General features: G+C 39.5%; 1 protein-coding gene across 9 annotated transcripts in view; it reads right to left on the bottom strand.

The window, feature by feature from the left end:
- The window catches only part of LOC131258353 (uncharacterized), a 76,880-nt gene extending 68,084 nt beyond the window's left edge, over positions 1-8,796 (bottom strand). For 5 of the 9 annotated variants that reach the window (XR_009178072.1, XR_009178073.1, XM_058259617.1 and 2 more), the window contains exons 1-2: positions 8,373-8,796; positions 6,308-6,383 (exon numbers count right to left, since the gene is read on the bottom strand). Coding sequence is in view for 5 of the 9 variants with exons in the window: in XM_058259617.1 (XP_058115600.1) it covers positions 6,308-6,383; positions 8,373-8,675 (379 nt within the window). In the remaining 4 variants the exon portion in view is untranslated. The remainder of the gene's footprint in view (positions 1-6,307; positions 6,384-8,372) is intronic. The other 4 variants (XR_009178070.1, XR_009178071.1, XM_058259616.1 and 1 more) reach the window with 2 other exon arrangements.
- Positions 8,797-17,730: the final 8,934 nt, after the last annotated feature.

The raw sequence follows: 17,730 nt of genomic DNA, 5'->3' as shown, positions 1-17,730 counted from the left end.
GGCTACAATTCCCACCCATGGTTAGTGGGAACAGTGAAATATCGACGATATTTTGGAAAATACCGATAATCAGGCGAGATTATCGGCGATTTTTGGGAGCGAATCGAAAAACGGGGTTTCGGTGTCGCATAGTCGGCGACACCTAATTATGGCTAAATATGTTGTCCCGATTGACACAATCATGCCATAATTAGATGACCTAATTATGGCTAAATATATGTTGTCCCGATCAGTGTATAAATATCGGCGATATTATCAAAATATCGCCGATAATATCGATGTCACTGGCTATGCGACACCAAAACCCCGTTTTTTCGATTCGCTCTCAAAAATCACCGATAATCTCGCCTGATTATCGGTATTTTCCAAAATATCGTTGATATTTCACTGTTCCCACCAACCACGGGTGAGAACTATAGCCAACAACCCCCTTTGTCGATAAAACGGGAAGTTGTCGGCAAAAAAAATGTAAAAAAAATCGAAAAATTACCTACTTTTCGCCTGGATCTAGAGGAAGACGCGAATTCAAAGCCTTGAGTGCAGATCGGCAATATCCGGTAAGATTCAACCCCAAAAATTTTCTTTTTTCCGTCAAAAAATCCTCTAACTTCTCGAATCCGCTTGCGGGGCGAGATCTTGAGGGTTTTTTTCTCTTATTTGGGATGAGGGAGAGGAATTTTCGGTTGAAATTTTGGAGAAATCGGTGGGATGGAGATGAAAATTTGAAATTTTTAATGGGTTTTTGGAATTTGGGGATCGGGCGGGCGTAAATGGGGATCGGGCGGGCGTAAATGGGATTGCGTACGTGGTTCCGTACGCTACGTACCGAGCACATTCTTCTGGGCCCACTTAGAATATATCTGGTCGATCCTTGCGGTCCATCCGTTTTTTCATCTTATTTTAGGCGTTGAGACAAAAATTTAAGCATACCCAAAGATCGAGTGGACCATACCATTGGAAACAGTTGGAATAATGATTTCCACCGTTAAAACCTTTCTAGGGCCCCCAGTGATGTTTATTTCTCATCCAACCTGTTCATAAGATCACACAGACATGGATGAATGGAAAACACAAAGATCAGCTTGATCCAAAACTTCTGTAGCCTCCAAGAAATTTTCAACGGTAGATTTCAATTTATACTGTTGACTAAGGTGTGGTCCAATTGAGGTTTGGATATACTTCGTTTTTAGGCTCATGACCTAAAATTGTCTACGCCCCTGCAACCAATGGCCGATGGCTAGTGCTCTGTGGGCCCCACCATGATGAATGGTGGATATCCAATCACTATTATTTTCCTGTGGTGTGGTCCACCTGAGATTTATATTCCTATCATTTTTGGTATAAAGCCCTATAATGGTATGTAAAAATGGATGAAACATATACATCATGGTGGGGGCTGGGACCGCACTATCGTGGATGAGGCTGGGGCCGCACCTAATCCTTTACCCGTTGCTCCATGTGGCTTTCATGCACATGCATTCATAAAGTAAAATCCAACCCGTCCATCCTATGAAACTGTGATTTTTACTCCAAATTCCCAAAAATCAGGATGATCAGTTAATTAAATGGGCTACACGAGAGGAATAAGTTGGGAGATAACTTCCACCATTTACATGGACCCATCAAATTGTATGTATAAATCATAGTAGGCCCCATAAAGTTAACTCAGTATGCAATCTGCAGACTCTTTCCAGACTTTATATACAATCACTCATGGTTGTTAGCTGTAATGCGTGAGTGTTGTGGAGGGGACATCATTAGACCATGCGAGACACGATTCGCCACGAACCTCATTGCACTCGACAGCTTATACAGGCATCGCGTGGGTCTCAGAAATTTGTTCAGATCCGAGAGATACTTGGAGTGGAATCAAAAGAAGACTGAGGGTGCAAAGACCTATTCGAATATAGTGTTCCGATACCTTCTGGGATAAAGTTCACAACGTCGTTTCCTTCCTACATCCGTTGAACAAGGTCCTATGAGCCGTTTATAATGAGATGTAGCCTTCGATGGGGTCAATGTATGAGCTTATGAGAATTATGAGACAGGGGATAATGACTGCAATCCCCACTTCGTATCAGTGGGTGATCAATATCATCGATCATCGATGGACTGGGACTCTCAAGCATCCACTCCACCAAGCTGGTAAGTTTGTTGACAACTGAGTACTTTAAGCATCACTTCTGTTTGCATGTTAATACAACTGAGTAACTAAAATTTTGAGTTTCAGCATACTACCTGAATCCCAAATTTCATTATAAACGTCGACTCCATGAGAATCAAAATTTGACGATGGCCGTCCACGAGGTGTTTGAACAATTGTTCCCAGAATCAACAGCGCAAGCAGATTTCGGTAACCAGGTGATGCAATAAAATTTCTTCCTTACAGCCTCTAGAAATATGGGTGATTAAAAATAATGATCTGTGAATCCGTGTTTACAGTTGTTGCGGTTTAAGGATGCGAGGGGTAAGTTCTCATCCGCACTAGCAAAAGCATCGATTGAAACAATGATGCCGTGTGAGTATGGTAATATAATTAGGTAATTGCATTTTTTGTTTAAACTTCAAACTAAAACAAGCTCCTCATGGATATATAGGTGAGTGGTAGGCGATGTACGGAGTCAACACGCCCGCATTGTTCTCGCACAGACTGTATCCTCCTCACCGTGTGAGAGGAAATGAAGCACATGGTCACTCATACACACCAGTAAGAGGAACAGGCTGGCATATAAGAAGCTACAAAAGCTTGTTTACTGCCGCTACAAAAGCTTGTTTACTGCAACTACAATAGGAAGGTAAGAGAGAGGCAGTTTTAGATGATGCAGATGGAGGCCCTACTCCACAGGTAGCCGAGGGAGCAGCAGCTCTGGGTATCGATGTCGATCAGGTAGTTGATGAACAGACGGCGAATACGGACTCCTTTGATCCTTTGGTGAAGCGTTCGGCACGTTCCAATGAGAGTGAGGAAGCATCTTCACGACCCCCTCCTCATCATCAAGTCGTAGTGAATGATGATGATGAGCCAACCCCACTAGACGGCCGGGACGATGACGGAACAGAGACGGTGATGAGGAGGGGACGGAGGTACCCTAGTAAATGTCGGTGGGGTGGGGGTGATGGTGGGGTACAACGGCTAGCCAAGAATCCGTTGGTGAGTTCAGAGGAATGCTTTGACCATGCCACTCACAACGAGGATCATGGATCTCTCCATCCAGCAAATAACCAATATGTTCGAGAGTCCCAAGACCACGTCGTATGCTCTCACACGGGATTGTCATTTATGGACATAAGTTCAGATCAGGGGAGCTTCACCTCTGTCCCACCTTATGCTCATGGGGATATCATGGGTATGGCCATGACAGCTCTTCAGTCACGCTCTTCTACCCATGGGTACAGTAGGAAGATAGTTCTTAAGTTATTGACCCTTTCGATAGGGATATTCTATACCGTATGATTACCAAATAAACTCAATGGAATCGGGTTGGACTTGATTGTTCTCCATGCAAAATTTCATCGATGTATGTCACGCAATTCCCATGTCTAGGCGTACTCGTACAGTTTGAAGAGGAAAGAGTTCCTTAATTGGTACGAGCAGAGGATGACATGGAAACAATATTGCCAAATACATTCACAGGATCCGGACAATGATTACGAGCTACCTCGTCACTCTATGTGGGGATGAAACATGGCCAGAAATGTGTATTTTTGTCAATTTACTTACTTTTGCATTTCTTAATTGTTGTAAGCTTGCATTTGTATTATATAAACTAATTTTGGTTACTATTTGAGTGATTTCTTACGACAACGCATACTTTTTGGCCCCCATTAAATGGAAACTTCTAATTTAATGCATTCTTTTTGCAAAATTTTCATTCCTGAATATGTAAATATGTGTATTTAGGCATGTCCTGAAGTTTCACTAAAAAATTTCACTATTTTCCCCATATTTCCCCCTTTTTCCCTGCATTTCCGGTTATCGGCGATATTATCAGTGATAACGATATTATATCTTTATCTCCGGCCAGCGAAGCTTGTAGCAATACCGACAACTCGAACACTGCATATATCTTGTATAGTTATTGATTGTATAGATCTTGTATAGTTATTGTTTCCTTGTTTGTTAGCCTAGATTGATGTTAATGGCTGCAATTTAGCCTTGTAATTAGCCTAGAGTTTCTATATAAACAGAGGAACCTCACAATGAGGACATTGAATCCAAAAAGAAAAAGAAAAATATTAACATAACTAATTTCCAACAAACTCCAAACTAATCAAGACTAGCACTACTTAATCGTGGTGATTATTTGCTAACCACAACTAACCCCAATAACCCAAAACTAACTTTAACAAATTCTATAATTCCCTTACTAGCAACTAGAACAATACAAGAAGGAAATTATAAAGATACCCTCCAAACTCCAAAATTAACCAAAAAAATAAAAATAAAAATACCCCCCTTGACCTTATCCCACATGTGCTTCATGGGGCCTGGCCATGGGTTGTGGTTAGTTGCTAACCACAACTAACCCCAATAACCCAAAACTAACTTTAAAAATACCCCAATCTGATCCATCTAAGTAGGCCAAGGCCACGGCCACGTTCCCACATAGACTCCCCTTCTTAGAGAGAATTGTCCTCGAGTTAGGGTCCTAACAGTTGAATGTTATGTGGTCACGTGGTGCTTGTTGGCATCCTCTTAGATTGGATACTATGAACCATAGATAAGGCACCCCCACATGGCCTAATCATGGGTTGCGACATTTGATGTTGATTGCTTCTCTATTCAAACATGAATTAAAGAGTAGTGTCAATCAATGCAGCCAGGTGACTGGATGTTGGCCCATAGGACCCTACAAAGGCATCCACTAGCCTCCTAGATCAAACACAACATTTCTTTCTCAAATCTCCAGAGGTCCATTGCCCACTAAGCCATGGTCACAGCAAAACAAACTTAAAGTGTTTTTCAATTAAGCTAATGCAATCCGACAAAGGTGAATGGCAAGATGGAGAGAAACTCATACTTGTAATTTTTCAATATCCATTGTTTTATTTAAGCTCTAGAAGCCACAAGAGACTTCAAGTGTTTCAAGCCATCCCTATTTTTATTTCACCTCAATTTCTCTTCCATTTTCTCAATCTTTGATCATCATTCATCTTTGGATTTTGACCGAAATTCAGACCCTGTTATGTAGTTGTGATTCTCTCCTAATTTTCTAGTAATGTCATTCAAATTTTTGCATTATATAAGATGTCATACTTGAATCAAAGTTTTTATATTTTAACGCAATAACATTATTCACTGACATAAATCCTGAGTGGCATGCAAAATAAACTACTATTATTGAAATATTATTATTATGAATTTGCATATTAGTTTTATATTACATATGTTCAAGCCCCTGTTTGGTTGGCACTTAAAAATGACTTCATCTTATTTTAATTAAAACTTAAAAGTAATTACATGATAGAGTTTTTGGGACCTTGATAGCCCATAATTTGTATAAACTATGATCTCTAATACATAATTATTAAATAAAATAAGATGAAATCATTTTTAAGTGCCAACCAAACAGGGCATAACATAAATATTTAATTGTAATGTCATATAACCTGATGTGACTGGAAAAATAGAATCCACAAAACCAACCCCAGATAGATAGCACGAAATTATGAATTATGATGATGATGATTTATTCTTGATCTCAAACACCATTGACTACTTCAAACTTCCACAAGCTTTGTAAAACTAGAAAATATTTGTGGTCTTTGGTTAGCACATGTTTAAGAGTCACAAACGAGGAAATAAGAAATCAATAGATTTATTTAGAAAGTTAATGAAGGACTTTACGAGACTCCTATGCGTAATTGAGATACACAGATTGAGTCGATCCTAACAACTAATTCAATGGGTAGTGAGTGAGCTGCGTTTCAACACTGAGGTCGTGGGTTTGAGTGACCCATGTAGTGTGTGTGGGTGTGTGGGTGTGAGTGTGTGGATAAGGAGAAAAAAGTGAGCTGAGTTTATATCTTCAACATTAAGTTCTTTGAGTGATGGAGATAGGTTGATCAGAAAACATACATAAGTGGTTGACCATCCAATGTGTTGCATACGTCACTTAACAAATAAAATAGCTTGAGATATCAATTATTTTTAACTAGGACTCAAAATTGAGAATGATGGAACTCAGTAGACATCATTGCCCAATGCCCAATCTCCACCTTCCCTTTTTGTTGTTTTCTCTTTCTATATCACTCATCTAGTATTATTACATGTATCTTTGTAAGGCAAGTATAAGGGAAAAGGTACCTGTTTCTCTAACAAACCATCTAAATTTCCCAGATTTGACATAAGAACCATTCTCCTTCCCTTTGTCTTCTATTCTCTGCATAACAAAACACAGCAATGTATTATAAAAGTTAGTGAAAGTTTGTCTAAGAGAAACAATGAACTATGCAGTCGAACAAAAGGAAACATCCAAATCATTGGTGAATCAATTCAGCAGCAATTCCGCATTTTATGCTTTCATGGTTAATTTTCACATTGAAGCAAACCATAAATGAACAAAGAAGAAAAGCTAATATATATCAGGGGAATCTCATGTACATGGTATTGTAGTGAATATGATATGTTTGGTTCCAATCCTCAATCTTGACCTTTCAACTAGTCCAACCCGATCTTTATTGGCTTCAATAACTAAATCCCTGACAATCATAATCATCTAACTATAGGCCTCTTTATTGTAAGTTGTAGCCTCCACTTTGCAAAACGCCAATCAAATGTGTAGGTCGACTAATCCAAGGACTGTTGAGAAAAAATCAAAGGTTAAGCCCCCACATTTACAGTCCACAGATCAATGATGGGAATGGGACCTGTTCTGAGTTGCAAGTTGCAACTAGTCTGGACTGTCCATCTTGCAGGACATTAGTCAGATGGTTAGGATTGTCCAATCATGTGATTTAGGATATATGGTCGATGGAGAGTGTGTTGACCATATGATCCAGATCAATGATTGGACTGTCTACATGCCTAAAACAACTCATGTTTATTGTAATATAGTATGCATGAAATGTATCAGATTGTTACATACATGAGGAAGAATCCTGTACAAACCTGCAGATGCATAGTGGAATATTTGGACAGTCCAAAACATAAATTTCAACCTTTCATCTGGCCATTCCACTCATTGTGGACCACCATTCCAAAACCATGTTTGAATTTGACCTTCTTCTTTTTTTTTAACTGCACATTTCACTGGATGTCAAATGGATGATTAGCAGCCATCAAATTGACACAGGAGTACCATGGGCAATCCAAGCTGTGACCAATGGACCTTCTAGATAAATTAGTAGAGCTTTTCTGTTATAGCTGAGCTGGATAGTCCATTTTCAGGCCCTTGATCAGATGGTTAGGATAATCTTATCAGTACAATGTTAGCACAGTGGCCCATAAATAATGATATGCACCAATTGGACAGTCAAGATCAATAATCAGACAGACCAAATGTCAGGTGCATGTGGCGTGAACTACAATTGGGTGCAGATGACCAGATCATTAGATGTGTTTGCATGCCTTGAGGGATGGTGTGATGGTTCATATGCATAAAATAGTTAGTACACATGGCATAAACATAACTCAAATTAAACCACCAAATTATGTGATCCACTGTAGATATTCCATGACCCTGACACCAGATTAATTAGACAATCCTAACATCTAATTTGAATGGACATTTGTTTGTTGAACACTATTTTTCATTTTAACCATCCACTAGACATCCACCAAGGGCATTTAAAGTGCAGATACCTGCTATTTGGACAATCTACTTCCATTTGCATACATCTAATTTTAAATTTTAAATTGCCCATGCAATGTATTAAACATCACACTCTGCCAGAGTATCAAAACATTCCGCAATTGAAACGCAAAAATAGATAGAGGAATGATGGTAGATTCCACATGTCTGAGAACATACCATGAACAGATAATCATGGCCATACTATTAAAGGGTGTGCAAAATGGACAGAGAAAAAAAAAAAAGAAGATGGTCTTACTTAGGGTTGCAACTTGGGTGTGTTGGTCCCAACCAACCCGACCCAAATACATGTGATTATTCCCAACCCAAACTGAAATTGGTTTGGTGTTTTTTAGACTGAACCGACCGGAGGACCTTGAAAATCCAACTCAAACTCGGTTCAGGTCAGTCGGGATCGGTTTGACACAGATCCAAGTTGCAGCACTAATCCTACCATCCATTTTGCAGGCCCTTATTTAAAGGGTTGTGATCATCCAACCGCCAGCCATGATCATGGCAAAATACGAAGAATTCATTGTGGATTATAGTAACTCATGGCTTGAATAGTTGGTTACATACGTAGAGCATTTGGCCGACGTTTCCATCCTCAGCAGGGGATTCAGGGAGCTGAATTGCACTACGGCTGGAAGGGTTATCAGTGACAAAACCAAAGGGATTGAAAGAAGGGTTGTCGTCATCTCCTTGACTGCCTTTCTTCTCGTCGGAAGAGGAAGAAGTAGCAGAGACTATTAGGAGTTGTCTTCTCGGAATTTTTCTTTTGGGTGTCAATGCCATCATCAGAACATCGTTGTTTTTAGAATAGGTGAGCGGTGGACGAAGGAGGTTGGGAGGAAAAGGAGATGAGAAGAGCGCCCAACTCATTTTCCTTTCTTTCTTTTATTCTGGTTTTTTTTTTTTCTTCTTTTCTTCTGGAATTTGAGTGGGAATTTGGATGTTTGGTGGATTCAAATGGTATGAATATGTAATGGGTGAGCGGCGGGGAGGAGTGCACCTCTCCTTTTGTTGAGGCTAATGGGCCCCACCACAGCATCTTCATTTGGATGGGGAGACGATACAGTGGAGCCCGCAGAAGTGGATAAGGTATGTCCATTTCTAAGATACACGTGGCAGCGTCGTTTGCAAATCAGGTCCACCCATGTGCAGGACCCTAACAGGGATGGTTTATTTCTGAAAAATTACAGAAGACACGGTTAACCGTCAAACTAGCAGCAGGAATAACCGTTGAAAATACACGAACTAGAGAATAACATTGTCTTTGTTCACCCCAACTGTCAACATTTCCTGTGGGAACCAGTATGAGCAATTTACGTGTGATATGAATGAATCCGCCTAATGTATTCGAAGATTTGTGTTAATATAGAGAGGATTGTATTGTAATGCATAAAATAAGATTACAACATTGTGTAAGCCGCCGAGTAGAATTCAGTCCAGTAAGCAAAAAGGTATGAAGTGGTTATTAAGATTGGTTACAAGGAAGTCTACGAAAGGCCAAAAGGCTGTAAAATAAAATAGAAATACATTAGAAAAAGAATTCTCACACCAACCAAACCAAACCAAACCAAATTCATATTTTACTTATACTTTCAATTAGTATAATCATTTCTACTTTATGTCAAGTAAATTATATTTATTAGTGTAATCATTTACTTTCCACTTGCTTTTTAACATTCATAGTGCAATCCTTAGCATGTTAATCAAGTAGTTGGTAATCTTACTTGTAATTTGAATTTATGCTCACGCGCTTAATTTAATTCTTTACTCGGAAAGTTGTTTCGCAGTTGTTCTCCGCGACCGACTGTAAGAATCCTTTTCTATTCTCTTTTATTTGTACCGAAAAAAATCCTTTCCTACAAAACGTAAAGGTGTAACCCATCATCAAAGGATGAACCCTACCATTTGAATATTGTCTGATCCTATTTTACACACTAAGTGAGTGGCTAAATAGGCATCCGATCTCGATTATATATTGCGTATCTGTCTATCTCAACGATTGGGGTCATAGTTGTTTAGTTTGAATTGAGCCGCAAATTCAATTCTGGCACACCCGCATTCCAACTGTCAAAAACCAGCAGCAAGAAGTTTTTCTCACGCCCAATGAAACAACAAACTACTTGATTGCCATAAATATGTATTATGCACCAGTCGTGTAAAGCAGCAACAAGTTTTTGGCACACCCGGTGGGACAACAAACTACTTGATTGCCATAAATATTTACCATGCATCAGCCGTGCAAAGCAGCAACAAGTTTTTAGCACGCTCATTGGGACAACAAACTAATTGGTTGCCATAGATATTTACTGTGCACCGGTCGTGCAGAGCAACAACAAGCTTTTAGCACGCCCAGTGGGACAACAAACTATTTAGTTGCCATAAATATTTATTGTGCACCAGTCGTGCAAAGCAGCAACAAATTTTTGGCATGCCTGGTGGGACCCTGTCTCTAACTTATTGGCGTAACTTTACCAATTAGAATTATAAATAGAAGAAGCAATCGAATTGTTGGGGTTAAACCCTCTACACTAATCGCACTGCCTCCAACCGAGGATGTGCCGATTCAAGTGGCCGCATTAAATCTTGACAATAGCCCGACACTCGTCACCGGGAACCAAGAAGGGGCATCAACCTGTCGAACCATTTCTCTGGAAGAGATAACAGTCATACTCCGTGATGTACAGATGAGTATCTAGCATGTTCAGGAATATGGAAGGGCCCAAGTTGAGCAGTTCAATATTCAAACTAAGAATACTAATAGGTACATGGCTAGTTAGGCTGAGGCCATGCATCGATTGATGGCAGTGATATCCAAACGAACTCCAACAACAGTGCAATATAATGCTGAGGAAAGTTAAATTGGCCATACAACTCAGCCACCATCTGTGCCTCCTCCTCAGAGGAATCCACCACCAATTCTAGTTCAGGAGACGTGGAATGCTCTGTCTCCTCCTGAGTTTAGATGAACAGAGCGGGAGACTAGGAATTTCATTCATGAAATTTGAAATTAGGGTGTAGCGGGAGGATATAACCCCCAACAATTCTCTAAGAATCCGTTGTTCCAATAGGGTCCAAACTAATTTAATCCCAATCCACCATTGGTAGTTGAACCTCAGCGGATGGATCATGACCAAATCATACAAATGGTCCAGGAGGTTGCATGCCAAGTACTCAGCCACAATACTATTCCAGTTTACCATAAGCCTTATTCTAATGGATCAATTAACAACATCCGTTACCATGGAATTATCGTCCAAATTTTTCCTTATTTTCGAGTGATCCCGGCCAGTCGACCATCGAGCACGTTGGTCGATTCACTATGAAGTGTGGCGAGTTAGCGAACAATGACTATAACAACTACAATTATTCGTTCATTCACTTAACAGCCACAACTTTCATGTGGTATTTTAATCTATTGTCAAATTCAATTCATACTTGACAAAAAATAAAAGAAAAATTATATGCATAGTTTTTCTCTAAGAACAGGGAAATAACTATCGCCGATCTCGTCCATTTCCAACAGCCACTGAGAGAAATATGTGAGAGCTATATTACTCGGTTTAAAATGGTAAAAAGCTGATATAAGGTTGTTAGGACTGAAGTTGAATCTGTGCGATTTGCACAAGATGGGCTCAAGTACAAACTTCGTAAGAATTTCATTGGGACAGAGTTCATAGACCTGTACGACCTAAATAGGAAGGTCTCCAGGTACGAAGAACTCTTGCAAGAAGGTACTAGGCAAAAGATCTCATCAATTGGGACATATTATCATGACCCGAATTACGAGGTCACAATTGCTGAAGTGGTAGCTAAAAAGCCACTCATATGTTCAGCATTGGTCAAGGCGGAATCGACCATATCAATCGCACAAAAGGCCCAAAAAAGTTTACACTTTTGATATCCCGCAAGCCGAATAGATTTTTGAAATTTTGTTGGTTGAAAAGTTTATCAAGCTTCCTATAAATCATAAGATACCTTTGGCTAACGAATTGCAAAAATTATAATACTATAAATAGCATGGAACTTGTTCTCATTCAACTAACAAATGTGTCATATTAAGGAACATAGACCAGGGCAATATCGACCGTAAGCTACTGAAATTCCTTGAGAAGGGCGAGGAAGCGATGTTAATCAATACAGATATGTTCCCGCCTAGCCTTGAAGTCAATATGGTAACAACAGACTTGAGGAAGGCTAATTGACCACAAATAAGGGTTGATCTTGGCCCAACCAGTGGTGAAAGCACACTGCAGTGACTGAGGCAAGGGCGACATCAACCTTCTCGCCCGATCACTACTTCGCCAAATGCAATTCGGCAAAACGGTCAAGGCGCACAATTATGTGATTAATGTGCCAAGAGGAACATTCCACGATGGAGTGACCCACCTCAACCAAGGTTGCAAGCCTGATATATGGCTCCACGAATTGAAGGTAACAATCAACATCAGCCGCAGGGAGCACCTTCACCCTCTGGTCGTTACTCTCAAAGTGAAATGTCAAAGCAAAAAATGATTAAACCTCCAGCAACTTAGAAGGGAGTCTTGAAACGAGTCATGCATCCTAAATTCCCAATAGTGTCAGAAGCATTGACTCAAACTCGAAAATGTCGTGGGTAAAGGCATAAAGCGGCCATGAGAAGGGAATCAACAAAAGTTGAAGACGTGCCCCAAAAAAGAATAGTACAACCACGACCGTTTTGAAAAATCCCTTCCCTTGAAGAATATATGGGCACTAACCCGATCGAAGTGGTTCTACCTCGTGTGTTGTGTGAACAGGATGCCAATATTTTCGACCAACTTTGTGAATCGACGGGACCAAAAGAAAAAGACGACTATGATAATCTATCTGATTATATCAGTGATGAATGCTTCCCAGGAGATAAGTGATTAGTGAATGAACTAGTAGCGATCGCCGAAGCATTACAAGTGGTCTCACCAACAACCACATCGTCTGACATTGTGGCCGACGAGAGCACTGAGCACATTCGAAAATCTAATACTCAAGAGAGCTTAGAAGTACTATGGGGCAATGTCTGAGTGTGGAGATTATGTTCGGGACATTGCCACCCGTCGTATTCCATTGCAATACGGTATTCACTTTGTCTTCCAGTTTTAAGGGTAAACCGGCCCAACCAAGAAAGATGGGGGGCGATGTGGAGGAATTTAGCCCTCCTGTAGTAATATTGCATGCTTCTATTCCATCGAAGGAAGTAATTAAAAGGAAACCTGGATTAGACAAAATACCACATGTGAACACAATTACAGTGGAATCAGGAACCACGTCGAAAAGGGTACGTAGTCATAGAAAGACCTACTCATGACATAATGCAGCATATTAAGCCATTGTATATATCTGCCCAACTTGATGGTTGCCCAGTCACCAAGATTCTAGTCGATAATGGGGTTATTGTTAATCTCCTACCACTAAGAATTATGCCAAAATTGGGGAAGACAGTGGCCGATTTGATCCCGTCTAAGGTCACGATTAGTAATTTTGTAGGCAACATTACAAATCCTCATGGCATCCTGCCAGTTGACCTGACCGTTGGGACTAAAACTATATTGACCCCATTTTTTATGGTCAATACCTCATTTACCTATAATGCTCTACTCGACAGAGATTGGATCTACTCATTTATATTTATTCCATCATCTCTACACCAATTCATATTTTTTTGGAATCAGGATAAAGTTGAATTGGTTTTGGCCGATAATAAACCCTTATTGGGCACGTTGAATGTAAATGAAGCTTACTATTATGGCGAAGAAGTAGGGGCGATCCGGTTCACTGGGAGAAATAAGTATGGTCTACCGACTGGAATATCTATAAAAAAGAATCAAGACAACATTATGCAAGATATCATAGAAGTGATTTGTTTGGTTGATGACCTGCCGAAGTACATTATTCCTTTTTGGACGGCTCCACATTGTACCATTGAAAAAATTCCATGATTGGTACACCAAAAGATAACTAGCGTCGGGCTGACTTTATGGCCAGAATAAGAAGGCTTGAAGAAAGCCTGAAAGATATCAACGACAATTGTCTAGTGAATATGGCCGATGTAGATGCTTCAGTCGGGGAAGAGAACATGGAGCTTAGGGAGGCTCCTGGAAGCTGGAAGATTCTCAAGCCCAAGTTCAAGATCCTCAAGTGGAGGTGAACCTAGTGACTGAGTAAGACCAAAGCCTACATTCATCAGCGATTTGAAAATGAAATTGACCGATTTTCTCAAAGAGTTTGTTGATTACTTCACATGGGATTACCATGAGATGATAGGACTTGATCGGGGTTTGGTCAAACATAGACTACTTATAAAAGAAGGGTATTGGCCACATAAACAACCACCTAGATGAATGATGGTGGAAGTGATCTAAAAAATAAAGGAAGAAATCAAACAACTTTTGAAGGCTAGTTTCACCAGGCCTATCAAATAAATTGAATGAATTTCAAACGTAGTCCCGGTCATAACGAAGAATGGAAAATTATGAGTTTGCATTGACTTTTGAAATCTTAATCTAGCTACGCCAAAGGACGAATACCTGATGGTGATGGCCAATCAGTTGATTGATAGGGTTGCTGAGCATAGAGTCGTGTCCTTAATGGATGACCATTCTGGGTACAATTAGATTTACATAACGCTGAACGATGTGCCGAAAATGGTATTTAGGTGCCTGGGCCCTCTAGGGACCTACTGCTAGGTGGTAATGCCTTTTGGGCTTAAAAATACAAGGGCCACATATGAAAGGGCAATGAATCCTATATTTTACGATATGATCGGGTGGTTTATTATCACGTTGACAACATAGTAGTAAAGTCGGCCGACGTGGAGATCCACGTCGCTCAATTGCACAAATCATTCAAACGGATGAGACTCCATAAGTTAAAAATGAATCCCCTTAAGTGTGCTATTGGAGTATCGGCCGACAATTTTCTAGGATTCTTGGTACATCAGTGAGGGATCGAGGTCGACTAGAACAAGGCTCGAGCGATTATACATGCTCACCCGCTAAGGAACAAACCAAAGTTGCAGCGGTTCCCGGGCAAGTTAATTTCATGCAAAGATTCATATCCAACTATGTAGGGAAGACCAATATAGTTTCTCCATCGATAAAGTTGAAGCAAGGGCTTAAATTTAAATGGGAGCCAGAGTGTCAGCAAACTTTTGAGAAGATCAAAGAGTAACTAATGAGGCCACCAGTGTTGATGCCGCTAGTTGAAGGTCGACCACTCAAGCTGTATGTTGCAGCATCAGCAGAATTGATTGGAGCTCTCCTAGAACAGGATGACGATAACCGGAGAGAGTGTGCTGCTTATTATCTGAGCCAAACACTACTCGACACCAAGAGACATTATTCTGCCATAAAAAAGTTATGCTTATTATTGTACTTCGCAGTGATCTAGCCTCAATGGAAGAAGATTGTGAAGTTCAAAGATTTGATCATCTCTCTTTCCAATTAGATAAGATAGGACTCTGATTCCAATTGGATCTCTTGAATCAAGAAAGGTAGCATCCCAAGAGCTACAAGCAGATCCTTAGTATGCTAGTTCCCTTTTGATATTTGATAAATCCTTCACAATTACTCTCTTTTATTCCAAATTTAGGTTTAGATCTTCTTCTAGTTTAGTTCTAGTTATTTTCAAAATACGTACAAGTTTAGTCCTTGTGGATTCAACCTCGGTCTCATCGAGATTATTACTACATCACGACCCTACACTTGGGGTTGTGAACAAGTTTCAATTGTAAGGTCGGATGTAGTAATAATCTCGGTGAGACCGAGGTCGAATCCACAGGGACTAACTCGTATGTTTCTGAAAGTAACTAGAAATAGAACTAGAAGAAGATGTAAATCTAACTCTGAAATATTTAAGAGAGTGATTTTAAATAAGGTAATTGAAACTTATAAATTTAAATGTGGGAACTAGGGTGCCAAGGATCCACTTATAGCTCTTGAGATGCTACCTTACTTGATTCAAGAGATCCAATTGGATCAGAGTCTTATCTTATCCAATTAGAAAGAGAGATAATCAAATATCTAAACTTCTCATTGATCTAGCCTCAATGAAAGAGGATTGTGAAGATTGGAAGGGAGTTCGTCACCAAACCATGCCCAGGAGACGATGACAAACAATGGGATTTACCAATCCCATAATCTCAAATAAGAAAAGAAGATACTTAAAGCTAACGCAGCGTCTACTGTAATTTAAGTCACAATAAACCATTGAAAAATGAAAATATTTTTTAAAATAAACTAGAATTCAATGAATTTCAACATAAATATGAATTAAAGCAAAGTAAATATCCCAATCATGCTACAAGCTTCACCTCTTAGCCATAGCTAAGAGGTTTAGCCAACCATAGACATGATTGAACTAAGAACTCTTAAAAAAAATATAAAACCAAACTAAGGAAGAAGAAGCAAACTCTTGGTAGCAGCTCTCCACACTTTTGCTCCACTCCTTAAACCCTATAAGATGCTTTGGAGCATCCTAGGAACTCCTATTCATAGTTGGGGAAATCCAACTTTCGCAATGAGTTGGAAAAGTCCGGAACCGCCTCAAATTTATGCAGTCCACGCAAAATCTATATAACCTTTGACTAGTCGAGGGCAATCTTCGACTGGTCGAAGGTCACCTTTGACTAGTCAAGTAGAATCTTCGACTGGTCGAAGGTCACACAAATTTAAAAGATAATGTTGATGGAATCCGAGCCGAAGTTTCTTGGGCTGGTCGAAGCAAAACTTGGGCTAGTCGAGGCAGAACTTGGGCTAGTCAAAGCAGAGCTTGGGCTAGTCGAACAGCGCTTGGGTTAGTCGAATTTCACCTGTATTCCTTTTCTTCACTTCAAATGTAACACCCCAAATTTTTGCCAATTTGGAGTTGGCATCCTTAGGTAGTGGGTCGTTCTTGACACCTTATTAACTTCTCAGAACTCAATCCCAAAGTCTCAAATCCCTTTTTTAATCCATTTCCTTCAAAATCTCACTTTTCACCACCCTATTCTTCAAATGTTTCTAAGTACTTTCATATTAGACACTAATCCTAAAGTTTAAATGATAAAGAACAATAATGAAATTAAAATTTATTATAAATATTTAGTAAATAAATAAAATAGGTTTTTGACCATTAAAATTTTGAAATATCATGAAATAACTAGGCTATTTGGATAGATCATCTTCTCCTACCCCAAAATCATATATTGCATATCAAATAACTCATTCTGGTTTGTAAAATACACACATTCTAAATATTGGGTGGCGAAACCACCACTAGACAGGACAGCGAGTCAGCGATGGCATCGCCGTGACGGTGAGGCCTCGCCGTTTAGCAGGCCCAGCAGGCCGCAACGGGTCGGGCGGCCCGTTTCCTGCAGTTTTTTGTAATTTTTTTGTTCGACTTCGAAAAGTCATATCTCCCTCGTTATAACTCCAATTTACGTGATTCAAAATCCAGATTGAAGCTTGATAAGTCTAGTTTCATATAAAAATAAGTAAAAAAATATAAATTTTTTTAATATATTTAAATATAAGTCGTTGTGACAACTATCCAGAATTTATTAGTTTGGACAGCTGCTGCTTTTAGAATTTTTAGAATTTTTCTACAACACAAAATCTAATGAAATTTGGTGGAGATGGAGTAGACTTGATGATAAACTACTAAAAAAATAATTAAAATAATATACTCTCTAAAAATCTCAAAAAGTGGCATAGAACTGTCCTAGGACCATATTCTGTCATAATTAGGGTAGAATTTAGTTAAGTACTAAACTAAACAATCGATGGATTTGGCTTGAACCACTTTATATACAAAATAAAAGACCCAAACCCATTATAATCACTAAACCAACATTAGTTAAAAACCTAGGGGCAATCTCAAAACCCAATTGCTCTTGGGAGCACATTGAAACTCCGTATCAGACCTGGACCAT

This window comes from Magnolia sinica, chromosome 10 (genome assembly GCF_029962835.1).
Source record: "Magnolia sinica isolate HGM2019 chromosome 10, MsV1, whole genome shotgun sequence".
Classification (NCBI taxonomy): Eukaryota; Viridiplantae; Streptophyta; class Magnoliopsida; order Magnoliales; family Magnoliaceae; genus Magnolia; species Magnolia sinica.
Note: the sequence above shows the minus strand (reverse complement) of the source record. Positions and strands in the feature narration are given on the sequence as shown.